This window comes from Epinephelus lanceolatus, chromosome 1 (assembly GCF_041903045.1).
Source record: "Epinephelus lanceolatus isolate andai-2023 chromosome 1, ASM4190304v1, whole genome shotgun sequence".
Lineage (NCBI taxonomy): Eukaryota > Metazoa > Chordata > Actinopteri > Perciformes > Serranidae > Epinephelus > Epinephelus lanceolatus.
In genome coordinates this window covers 50,064,194-50,076,318 of record NC_135734.1, presented here as the reverse complement: position 1 = coordinate 50,076,318, position 12,125 = coordinate 50,064,194, and the positions used below count along the sequence as shown (strand labels likewise).

Sequence of the window (12,125 nt, the reverse complement as noted above, 5' to 3'; positions counted from 1 at the left end):
GCAGTGCCTGGTTTTCTCCACACATACCGCTTAGAATTAACGCCAAAAAGTTCAGTCTTGGTCTCATCAGACCAGAGAATCTTATTTCTCATAGTCTGGGAGTCCTTCATGTGTTTTTTGGCAAACTCTATGCGGGCTTTCATATGTCTTGCACTGAGGAGAGGCTTCCGTCGGGCCACTCTGCCATAAAGCCCCGACTGGTGGAGGGCTGCGGTGATAGTTGACTTTGTGGAACTTTCTCCCATCTCCCTACTGCATCTCTGGAGTTCAGCCACAGTGATCTTTGGGTTCTTCTTTACCTCTCTCACCAAGGCTCTTCTCCCACGATTGCTCAGTTTGGCTGGACGGCCAGGTCTAGGAAGAGTTCTGGTCGTCCCAAACTTCTTCCATTTAAGGATTATGGAGGCCACTGTGCTCTTAGGAACCTTGAGTGCTGCAGAAATTCTTTTGTAACCTTGGCCAGATCTGTGCCTTGCCACAATTCTGTCTCTGAGCTCCTTGGGCAGTTCCTTCGACCTCATGATTCTCATTTGCTCTGACATGCACTGTGAGCTGTAAGGTCTTATATAGACAGGTGTGTGCCTTTCCTAATCAAGTCCAATCAGTTTAATTAAACACAGCTGGACTCCAATGAAGGAGCAGAACCATCTCAAGGAGGATCAGAAAAAATGGACAGCATGTGAGTTAAATATGGGTGTCACAGCAAAGGGTCTGAATACTTATGACCATGTGATATTTCAGTTTTTCTTTTTTAATAAATTTGCAAAAATTTCTACATTTCTGTTTTTTTCTGTCAAAATGGGGTGCTGAGTGTACATTCATGAGGAATAAAATGAACTTTTTTGATTTTAGCAAATGGCTGCAATGAAACAAAGAGTGAAAAATTTAAAGGGGTCTGAATACTTTCCGTACCCACTGTAAGCCTTCTCTGTGGGCCCCCTGCTCGTCCCCTCTTGATCCATCTCTCTCTCAGGCACATTTTGAATTTTTTTGATTTTTGTTTTTAAATGCTGGTAATAAAAAAGCCAGCGGTCAGAATTCTGAGGATTATGAGGTTTATTTCCTCTTCATGGACACCACCTTCAAAATTACACTTGAAGAAAAACAAGGTCTTTCTTACAATTTCAAAGATAAAAAGAAAATCGTTGACCTCCAGGGCTGACACTCTGCAACAGACTGGTCACCACACAGTAACCTGTCACAAATCTTTATCTCCTTGAATCATGACTTGCCCTCGCAGCTGTGGAATGCCATTTTCTGCTTCCATCATGACACCGGTCTCATGGTTGAGTGCAGTCGCTAGCATGTAGCCTGGGCTGGACTGGAGATCCAAACTTAACTGTGGCTTTGAGAGCACTTGTTTGCACTCCCTCTCATATGATTAACTTCTGATCTAATTTGCAAACAAAGACCACTGGTTCTGACTTTATTTTGTAGTGACAAAGTAACGAAAATGCAGGACACACAAAAACACAGATAATGACTGTGTGTGGTCACTCTACAAACTCCCCATTCTAAATAATTCTAAATTCTTCTCAGCTTGATGTTAAATTATTTATGTAAAGCTGCACTTATTTAGATTTTCACATCAACAAAAAGATTATGCAATGTGAAAGGGGTTAACCAGCGTCAGCACACCGGCAGAGAACAATCACCTGACTCTACAGTTCCTCTCTGCTTTATAGTTTTAGCCTCTTTCTGCTTATTTTGGTTTTATTTGGTAAAAGAGAATGAATACTGTACTTACATTCATCATGAAGCTAAAAACATGACCTCAAACATCGCTCTCTTTGCCAAAGGTATTAAAAACAGTTTCCTAACACTATCGCCAAGACAAAAAGAGACTTTCGAAAAGTCATGGAATTTCACAGTCACTTTTTCCAGGCCTAAAAAAGGTCATGTAATTAGTCTCAACATCATTTAAGGTTTTGGAAAAGTCTTGGAATTTTGTTGTGCATAACGAAATTGTTACAGTAATCTTCCATGTAATGTAACATAACGGCAAATTAATTTTCTGAATCTGTCGACTTTACGTAGCCACAATACACATTTATGTGTCACAATGTTTAGTTTACCGACGGTACGTTCATCCTTTTCTGCCAGGGTTCATCTCTCTCTTCATGTATGCCCGCTAGCTGAAATTATTATTGAATCGAGTTTTGATTGGAGGATTTGATTTGTTAAAAAAACAAGCTGGGCAAGAAAAAACAATTATGGGTGCGTACATGTGTGGGAACTGAAATTGACATTATCACCATATGAAGTTGTCTTGGCGATAGTGTTAGGAAACTGTTTTTAATACCTTTGGCAAAGAGAGCGATGTTTGAGGTCATGTTTTTAGCTTCATGATGAATGTAAGTACAGTATTCATTCTCTTTTACCAAATAAAACCAAAATAAGCAGAAAGAGGCTAAAACTATAAAGCAGAGAGGAACTGTAGAGTCAGGTGATTGTTCTCTGCCGGTGTGCTGACGCTGGTTAACCCCTTTCACATTGCATAATCTTTTTGTTGATGTGAAAATCTAAATAAGTGCAGCTTTACATAAATAATTTAACATCAAGCTGAGAAGAATTTAGAATTATTTAGAATGGGGAGTTTGTAGAGTGACCACACACAGTCATTATCTGTGTTTTTGTGTGTCCTGCATTTTCGTTACTTTGTCACTACAAAATAAAGTCAGAACCAGTGGTCTTTGTTTGCAAATTAGATCAGAAGTTAATCATATGAGAGGGAGTGCAAACAAGTGCTCTCAAAGCCACAGTTAAGTTTGGATCTCCAGTCCAGCCCAGGCTACATGCTAGCGACTGCACTCAACCATGAGACCGGTGTCATGATGGAAGCAGAAAATGGCATTCCACAGCTGCGAGGGCAAGTCATGATTCAAGGAGATAAAGATTTGTGACAGGTTACTGTGTGGTGACCAGTCTGTTGCAGAGTGTCAGCCCTGGAGGTCAACGATTTTCTTTTTATCTTTGAAATTGTAAGAAAGACCTTGTTTTTCTTCAAGTGTAATTTTGAAGGTGGTGTCCATGAAGAGGAAATAAACCTCATAATCCTCAGAATTCTGACCGCTGGCTTTTTTATTACCAGCATTTAAAAACAAAAATCAAAAAAATTCAAAATGTGCCTGAGAGAGAGATGGATCAAGAGGGGACGAGCAGGGGGCCCACAGAGAAGGCTTACAGTGGGTACGGAAAGTATTCAGACCCCTTTAAATTTTTCACTCTTTGTTTCATTGCAGCCATTTGCTAAAATCAAAAAAGTTCATTTTATTCCTCATGAATGTACACTCAGCACCCCATCTTGACAGAAAAAAACAGAAATGTAGAAATTTTTGCAAATTTATTAAAAAAGAAAAACTGAAATATCACATGGTCATAAGTATTCAGACCCTTTGCTGTGACACCCATATTTAACTCACATGCTGTCCATTTTTTCTGATCCTCCTTGAGATGGTTCTGCTCCTTCATTGGAGTCCAGCTGTGTTTAATTAAACTGATTGGACTTGATTAGGAAAGGCACACACCTGTCTATATAAGACCTTACAGCTCACAGTGCATGTCAGAGCAAATGAGAATCATGAGGTCGAAGGAACTGCCCAAGGAGCTCAGAGACAGAATTGTGGCAAGGCACAGATCTGGCCAAGGTTACAAAACATTAAATGATGATGACTAATTCCAGACTTTTGCAGGCCTGGAAAATGTGGCCGTGAAATTCCGTGACTATTCTAGGTTTTCCATGACCATTGGAAACATGAGTGTCTGGCAGATCTTTAAAAATACTTGAGTCTGGTGTCAAACTAGTGAAATCAACGGCTTGTTAGCGTCTCCCTGAAACTGTTAACATGACTGTGATTTATACAGAGCACACGACAACACAAGGTCATTTTGACTTGTTTTTATTTTCATAATTTGTCAAAAATAACCATCAGAAACTTGACATGGTCGAGCAGAGAAGTATTCGTAGTGTTGTTCGCTGCTCACCAGTGAAATACTGTACTTCAGCGTCTGTAGCCAACAAGACAATAAATAACAATCCCAAATTTTCCATGAAGGTTGAACTGAAATCATCCTCAGAGTTTAAGATGTGCTGTGGTCTTTCTCTCTCTGTTACACTGTGCAGGCATGTACACACCGGTCCAGTTTAAAGTTTCCTACTTCTGTCAGAGGTCTTTTAGCAGGTGAGCAGTTTTCACCATGAGCTAAAACACCTTTAAACTAAACACAGTGACAAAACATACAGTGTGCGAAGAGTGGAGGCTGAACTGGAATGCTAAAACATGGAAAAAGAAATGTGCCTGCAGAGCAGTTTCATCCACTTTCAAATCCTGTCGTTACTTCCTGGTATAGCAAGTGCATAAAAGCTTCCTTTAAACAGGTTCTTTTGATTTAGCGAGACAAAGAAAATGTTTGGCTGTTTTAAATATAAAAGACAAAAGAAGAGAGTAATGAGTCGGACAGCAGCTGCTTCTTCTCAGTCCGACGGGTTCTGAATGACGATCAAGAAATAATCCTTATCTGTGAAGAAAGAAGGGAAATAGTTAAATGTTAAATAATAACAAACGTAGACACAGTTTAGGATCTTAATTGCAAATAGGGTTTGGTATCGTGAACATTTTTTATACGATATCTGATGTCTGACACTGAGGAATTCTTCTTTCTTTTTAGCATCAGTGTGATTTTAAACGCCCTGACACACCAAACTGACAGTCGGCCATCAGTGAGTGTCTGTGGCCCTCGTCGGTGTGTCCTGCGTTTATGGGTTTTTTGTTTGTATGTTGAATCAGCATCAGTGGAGCCCGTCTGTGAACGCATCTGTGAGGTCCCCAAACCAGACCCCTTCCTCCTCCCGGCTGGTTGGATGTGCTGCCAAATTCATGGACACGACATGGGAGGCGGCTTATGTTGGTGAAATGTACAGTAAGTCCAAGGGCAACAGCTGTGGTGGACATTCCTGCAGTCAGGATGCCGAGGACACACTCCCTGTTGTGTGATCAAACTGCACAAGTCAGAGTGTTCTTTTATTGTGACCTTCCCCAAAACACACCTGTGTAGTAATGATGCTGTTTAATCAGCATGTTGATATGTCACACCTGTCAGGAGGATGGATCATTAACACAGATTTAAACTAATTTGGGTCTTGGATTTTTAACTTAACCTGTGAAATTTGGGAGCAAAAACAAAAGTGTTGCATTTAAACTGCTGTGCAGCATATTTTGCTCGAGACACATTTTGGTTCGTCGTTTCACAAAAAGTTGGATACCCAGCCCTACATGCAAAGATAAAAATTATGAGGTCAGATACAAAGTAAAGGTTTTAAAATAATCTACAACAGTAAATCAGATTATTCTCACTGTATTATCAGATTATGAAACACCCAAAGTGCTCAGAGAAGCTTCATTATGAGCTGCATCATAAAGAGCCAGAGTGTGGTGAACTGCAATGCAGAGGCTGTAAACTGGACGTCATGATTTTAAGAGGGCAGAGAGAGTCTTTAATCAGAGAGTTTGTCTGATGCAATCAACTAGAACAGCTCGCGTGGTGGAATAAGTTTTACTGCCAACAGCTGACGACCAGAAAATACTGCTGATTGTTTTGTTACATTTGACCAACGCCTTTGTCTGAACTGGATTTGCCCTCTAAGACTCACAAATGAAACACCTTTAACAGTCTCTGTGTTGCTTTGTGTTTAGTTCAGACTTCTGTAACCTGCACTGCAGCGTTAGGCAGACACTCTTAATTTCATGCAACCAGAAAATTCTTGCAAGATGTTTGTTGCTCTGAATTTCTCCCAGTTTTGATTACAAATATAACAGGCACCTGTTTTACATAAAGAATCAGATGTTTTCTTAAATAATTGGTTTCATTTCTTTTCTCCAGCTCTCTTAAAACAGTGCAGACACACACTTCAAAATCCTTTCCTGAAGCATTTTAATGTGAGAGATGGAGGACAAAATCCACAGTCCTCCTAATTTGTAAAAATGTATTGTAATGTTGAGCTGAAGCTAACATGAGGAGGAGGGCTATAACTCTGCATGCTTGTTGTGAAAGAACAGACGAAGGTCAGGATGTATTTGTATTTGTTAATCCAAAAAACAGATTTCACAGGTTGTTGTTTTTTGAGGAATGTGGCCCTCTATGTGTCCAAACATTTTATATCTAGTTTTGTGGCAGCTGTAACGCAGGTGATGAAGGGAGTCGGCCATTAATCAGAGGGTTGGTGGTTCAGTCCCCTGTCTGCATGTTGAATTGTCTTTGAGCAAGACATTGAAGAAGTCTGTTTCCCCCCCTCTCACCTGGAGCGATCATGATCTCGTTCTTCTTGGAGCGGACACGGAGGAAGGTGAGGTCGTTCTGGGGGTCGATGTCTCGTACAGTGCTCCTGGCCTTCATCATCAGCTGGTGGATCAGCCCTGCGTACTGCACCGTGCTGGCGTTGTCCAGAGTCGTCTTGATGGGGATACCTGAGGGAAATTGGTTCATTCAACGTCATGTGAATTTTATTGACTGAATCTGTCTGTGATAATTACCAAGAGACAAATACATTTTCTTATCAGTGTTCAATTAGCTCTAATTCAACATCAGTGTAATGTCAGCGTGGCAGGGCACTCTAGAGGGCACTGCAACATGTTTTATCTCCCAAACAGAATCTGTATGGCTCATAGAGTGACTACTGACTATAGAGTGAGGCTATTTCCAAAGGAGTTGGTTAGTGAAAGGCACTATTTAACGATCCAGCCAGGTTGAAAAAGAGCCACCTTTATGGGGAAATAATAAGAGTAAGTATTTAATGGTTTTACCTTCTGCATTGGCGATGATGATTCCCTGCACTCCATTTTGGCTCTGGATTCTCTTCAGAGTTTCTTCTACTTCAGCCTGGGAAATGGGAACATGAGTAAGGAGGATTTCATTTAGATACTGAGGTGACTGAAACCCTACAGGTCATTACAAAAACAACAGCACCAACACTGGTCCGAATCCTGCCAAAAGCCAACCGGAAACAACGCGGCTAACAGTGCCAACATCTGAAGCAAGCTGCGCATCAGAGTGGGTGCTGCTGGAAAAAACGTTCTCAGAAGCCATGCAATAGTTCCACGTTTTATGTCCATAACAAGGCTGCTGAAGGTGCTGCTGCCTGACTTCATCCTTGATGAAGGGCACTCCCTTTCCCCACTCCCAGCCCTCCACGGTGAAATACAGCCCGTAAGCCATTGCCAGGGTTTGGCGCTCATGAGAAATCAACTCCAGCTGTGCATGGTTGAAGATGGGCGCCATCTTGATGAGGACACAAAGGTGAGGCCCATAGTGAAATCGGAGAATGTCTGGTGAGCAACAGGGTTGCCGTCCTGGCAGCTGCTGAGGCGAACAGGCCGGGCAGGTCGTCCAGTGGGTAGGCCGAGTTATCACACTACTACCACACGCTAGTGTGGAGGAAACAATGCGGAGGGCAATGTCCCTGCCACAGCAGCCACGGGTTCAATTCCAGCCTGCGGCCCTGTGCTGCATGTCATCCCCTCTGAGTGACTCAGGAGCTGCAAGACTTGCTGGCAGACATGACAAAGTACTTTTTTTCTTTTTCCTTTTGCGACACCGATATGAATTTGTGAATCCTGTGATGGTGAAGGCATGGCCCGCCTTCCTCTGCATCTGATTGGCTTATGCTGACATTTTCACCCTAACCCCACTCCTCTTTTCTAAACCTAACCAGTTACCAACAAAGGCAATAAGTACCAGCCAATCATAGGGAGCATTGGGCGTTTCATTCCTTTGCAATCCTAGGGTTCACAGATCAGCCCACAACAACTTTTTACTATCATGCCAGAAAAACTGCTCATTAACACACATAACATTAAACATTTGTCATAAAAGGACGTTTTTCTCGCTATAACAAGATTTTTTTGACATTATTACAGAATACAAACTGGGAGATAGCTAGCCAGGATGCCATATTTACATGTTTAAATGGCCTTGAAGATACAACAAAAGATAATTTATCTTAGCGATAAATCTGTTAAACAGCTGCTGCTTTATCTAAAATAAACTATTTCCACATGATTACATAAATATTGGTTCTGATTGATCTGTAGCACTACAGCAAACATTATGTTTATGAATGAACTGGTTTTAACAGCTGCTTTCTGTGTTGGACACCAGTGAAATGCTAAAATGTTCTTAAGTGTATGAACATGGTGCTCGTGTCTTTAAGACATAGCTGGCTGCATGCTGTCAGAGTTTCAGGGTATGTGATGATGTTACTGTGTACAGACGGTGGTGCACTGACTGTCTGTTCTTGTTTATTTTCCCACAATGGAGCGAGTTTGAATCCCGTTAAAATCCTCCATTTTTGAAATGTTAAAGGGCAGAATAGTTCTTTAACATGAAACGTTTATTTTAATAGGCTCCAAAGACGAAAAAGTGTATTTAGAACAATTATTTAACATATAAATTTACAGGAAAAGCAACTTGCTCTCTTTTTATTTTCAACATATTCCATCACAACAAGTTGTTTCCTTGAACAAGATCCCAAAGATGAATCGGGTGGCTGTGTTTTGATACTCTCATGAAAAAGTGAACAAAGAGGCATTCATGAGGACAGCTACATATTCTTTTCCTGCTTGAAAACAGCTGTTGTCACTATGACAACCAGAAACGGCTTTAAGTTGAGAGTTAACATGATCAGAAACACCGGACCGCCTACCACAACAAACAACAGAGAAGCTCGGGTTATAACACACACACACACACACACACACACACACACAAATCAGCTGACACTTGGGGCCGCTTCAAAGACCATCGATCGCTCCAGTTATAATTTAGTTTGTAAACATGGCCCAGATCAACATATATACGTCGCGTCAGTTGATTTCTCTGTCTGTGCTGGACACAGGGGGCACAGACAGGACAAACCGCTGCTCTAAAACACCCTACAGAAAGCTAACTGACTAACGTTGCTACTCTGACAACGCCCGACTAGCATAGTAAGCTAGCCGCGGTTAGCATCTTCAAACCCCCCTCATACAACTACACATTCACAACGGTCACCACAGAAAAATAAATATGTTTATAAAACACACGCAGAGGCAGCCATCGTTTCCTACCATGTTAACTTTGTGAGGAGAGATTTGTATCTCCGAGCTCAGAAGAACAACAGCTAACAGCTCAGTCCGGTTGCTGGGAGAAGACAACTGACGTAAACTTCCGGGTCAACTGCCGCAATGCTGCGTTCGCGGTCCAAGGAAAAGTGGGAGACATGGGTGTCGTATGAAAAGACGCAAACTCGGTTAAAATCCCGACGTTTCACCTCCAAATGCGTTTTGTGTAACAACCAGAGGTGAAGGAAGAATTCAGATCCTTTGTTTTACTGGTTACGGGTTTTACTGGTTTTATTGGTTTTAATGGTTTTAATTATTTTAATTATTTTATCTCTTTTATCTTTTAGCGGTCCATTTCTGCCCTCAACTCTTATTTTATTCTTACTCTTATGGTTTTATCTTTTGTAATTTTATACTGTTTTAAACTAGTTTTACTTTTCTGTGAAACACATTGTGCTTCCACCTGGAATGAAATGTGCTATATAAATAAAGTCTTGCTTGCTTGCTTTAAGTTAAAGTACCAACACCACACTGGAACAATCTACTGTTGTAGACCATTAAAAGTAAAAGTGCTGCTTTCAAAATGTCACTTGTCACTTTAAAACGTAGCAAGTAGTAGTAGTAGTATACATTAGTAGATTATTGTTTCTAATGAGTGGCATTAGGTAGTTACAGCAGGCCCCGGTGCACACTATAACAGGCCCTAAGGCATGCTGGTTACTTGTTATGTGCCTGAACTAGCTACCATATAATCTGATCATCACACCATCAAATAGAGACTTGACACTGAATAACACCAACATACGTATCACCCAGCAATTATCATCTCATATGTACAGTATATGTATAAGACAAGAGTTACTCATTTAATTGAATAGTTTATTAAACCTTATTTATAGTTTTTGCAGCATAAGCACATATGTTATATTTTAGAACATTTTGTTACATAACATAACATACATAATCATAAAACCACGATGGAGATGGGTTTGCCTTCTCAAAGCCATATAAAGTGCATGACATCATTTTGAATTTAATGTTAGTTTTTCTTTGAACACAGGCATATTCTTTGGAGGCTATTTGAATTACTCACAAGGGCTCATTTCCTGCCTAACAACTCTCTGGGTCCCTTCACCTCTCGGGGCCCCAGTGCAACTGCCCTGCCTGCAGTGTCTATATTCACACCCCTGTTTCTAATGCAGTACTGTAATTGTAAAAGCAGGATTTCATTGTTGTAGTCTGCTGAGACGGAGCTAGTTTCGTATCAAACTGCAACTAACAATTATTTTCATTATGGATTATTTTCTCCATTATTTGATTTGGCTGTTTTGTAGGAATTCTAAAGGATTATCAAAATAGTTGTTCATTACTCGTCTGTCAGTCGACTAATTGTTTCTTATGTACTTGCATAAAAACGTTTTGTTGTTTAACTTAAAACAACATTATAGCTTTTAAGATCTTTATAAGTTTTGCATGCAAAAATCTTAATCTGTAACTGTAATGTGTCAGTAACTAAAGCTGTCAGATACATGAAGGAAAAGGTACAATATTGACCTCTAACATGGAGTCGCAGTGGAAAGCAGCATGAAAAGAAAGAACTCAAGTAAAGAACAAGTAACTCAAATCTGTATGTAAGAATAATACTTGAGTAAGACTTACTGTTTTACATTTCATCAGGACACGTGGATGAATGATGGAATTTTAACAGTTCCCCACTCATTACATAAGATTTGTTCACATATTCCAAATTCCTGTTAAACAAAAAAATGAGTCATTCTGGGTTTTTGGGTTTTTTTTTTGTTGTTGTTTTTTTGAGTGAAAAAGTAATAGACAAGAATATGTTTATGTTCTCAGCTGTTTCTGTTAAACAAGAAATTAGAAAATGATCGAATGTCCAGAGAAACGTTTCATAAGACGGCTGCAAGTTCTCAAAGCCTCGTTTTATTTATTTAATTTTAGTGAAGGAGGTCTGAATGTAAACAATGTGGGCGCGGCCAGCAGCGTTAAGTGTGACACAAACAGCCGAGCCAGGACCGGAAGTCCAGAGCTGTTTCCTTCAAAATAAAGCAGGGGGAACACAGTAGGTCCAAGCACAAAAGGAGGAGTAGGGGAGTTTTACTGAAAGTGAATATAATTAAATATGAACTCGACTCACAGTAAGAGGGTTACCGGTTTAATCTGGAGCCTCCAGAGATCGCCCTATAGAGCTGATACAAAGTCCTCTCGTTATACCTGGGTGTAGATGCTCTCTGTGTGTCAGCCGTGTGATAGTCTGGTGGCCTGTCCAGGGTGGACTCTGCCTCTTGCCCACTGTCAGCTGGGATAGGCTCCAGCCCCCCGAAGTTGTTGAAATCCGACGCTTGGGCAGTGACTGCGGTGTCAGAAACAAATGAAAAAAGGCTTCCTGTAATGTTGGCATGAAACGCGACCTGTTGGCGTTGTAGTTTAGGGCGTCCAGTGGCTTCAGGGGGAAACGTGGGTGGACAAGGATGAAAGTTAAGGCGGCGAAAGTCCAACTGGTGCAGACAAGAGGGGTGATAGATGGGTCCAACAAATACAACTTTCACCGAAAGATTCTAAAGCCAAACTCTGTTACATTTTCCTAAATCTAATCACATGCTTTTTTTGCCCAAACTTAACCATGTGTTTTTGTTGTTGAGGGACAACAAATATCAATTGGCGATGTCATACCAACGTAGTGCTTTTATTTTGAAGGAGACTGTATGCAAACTGTACATTTCCTGTGAAAACAGAAGTGTATTTTGAAAACAGACAATGCATGTAACAGGCTGAAGTTGACACGGCGTCCCAGAATGCCAACAACCAACACACCCAGGGTACCTTGGACGCCATATGTGGACGTGGAAAGTCCATGACCAAACGTGGACATGTGACAAGGTCACAGTGAGGATGTGTTGGTTTGCATCAGTTATAATAATTAGGTAATATAATGTGTAATAATCTCACACTCTGACTGGGGTCATTCTTCATAAGTAGGTTTATTTCTACCTTTGATGGCCTGTTTTTAGT

At 40.8% G+C, this 12,125-nt stretch overlaps 1 protein-coding gene across 1 annotated transcript; it reads right to left on the bottom strand.

The window, feature by feature from the left end:
• Positions 1 to 3,883: 3,883 nt before the first annotated feature.
• On the bottom strand, positions 3,884 to 9,230 carry dynlrb1 (dynein, light chain, roadblock-type 1). Its single transcript, XM_033625531.2, has 4 exons — positions 9,102 to 9,230; positions 6,801 to 6,876; positions 6,297 to 6,464; positions 3,884 to 4,518 (listed from the first exon to the last, which is right to left on the bottom strand). Exons 1-4 carry the CDS (start codon positions 9,102 to 9,104, stop codon positions 4,475 to 4,477), a joined length of 291 nt encoding a protein of 96 aa, XP_033481422.1. The 5' UTR covers positions 9,105 to 9,230; the 3' UTR covers positions 3,884 to 4,474.
• Positions 9,231 to 12,125: the final 2,895 nt, after the last annotated feature.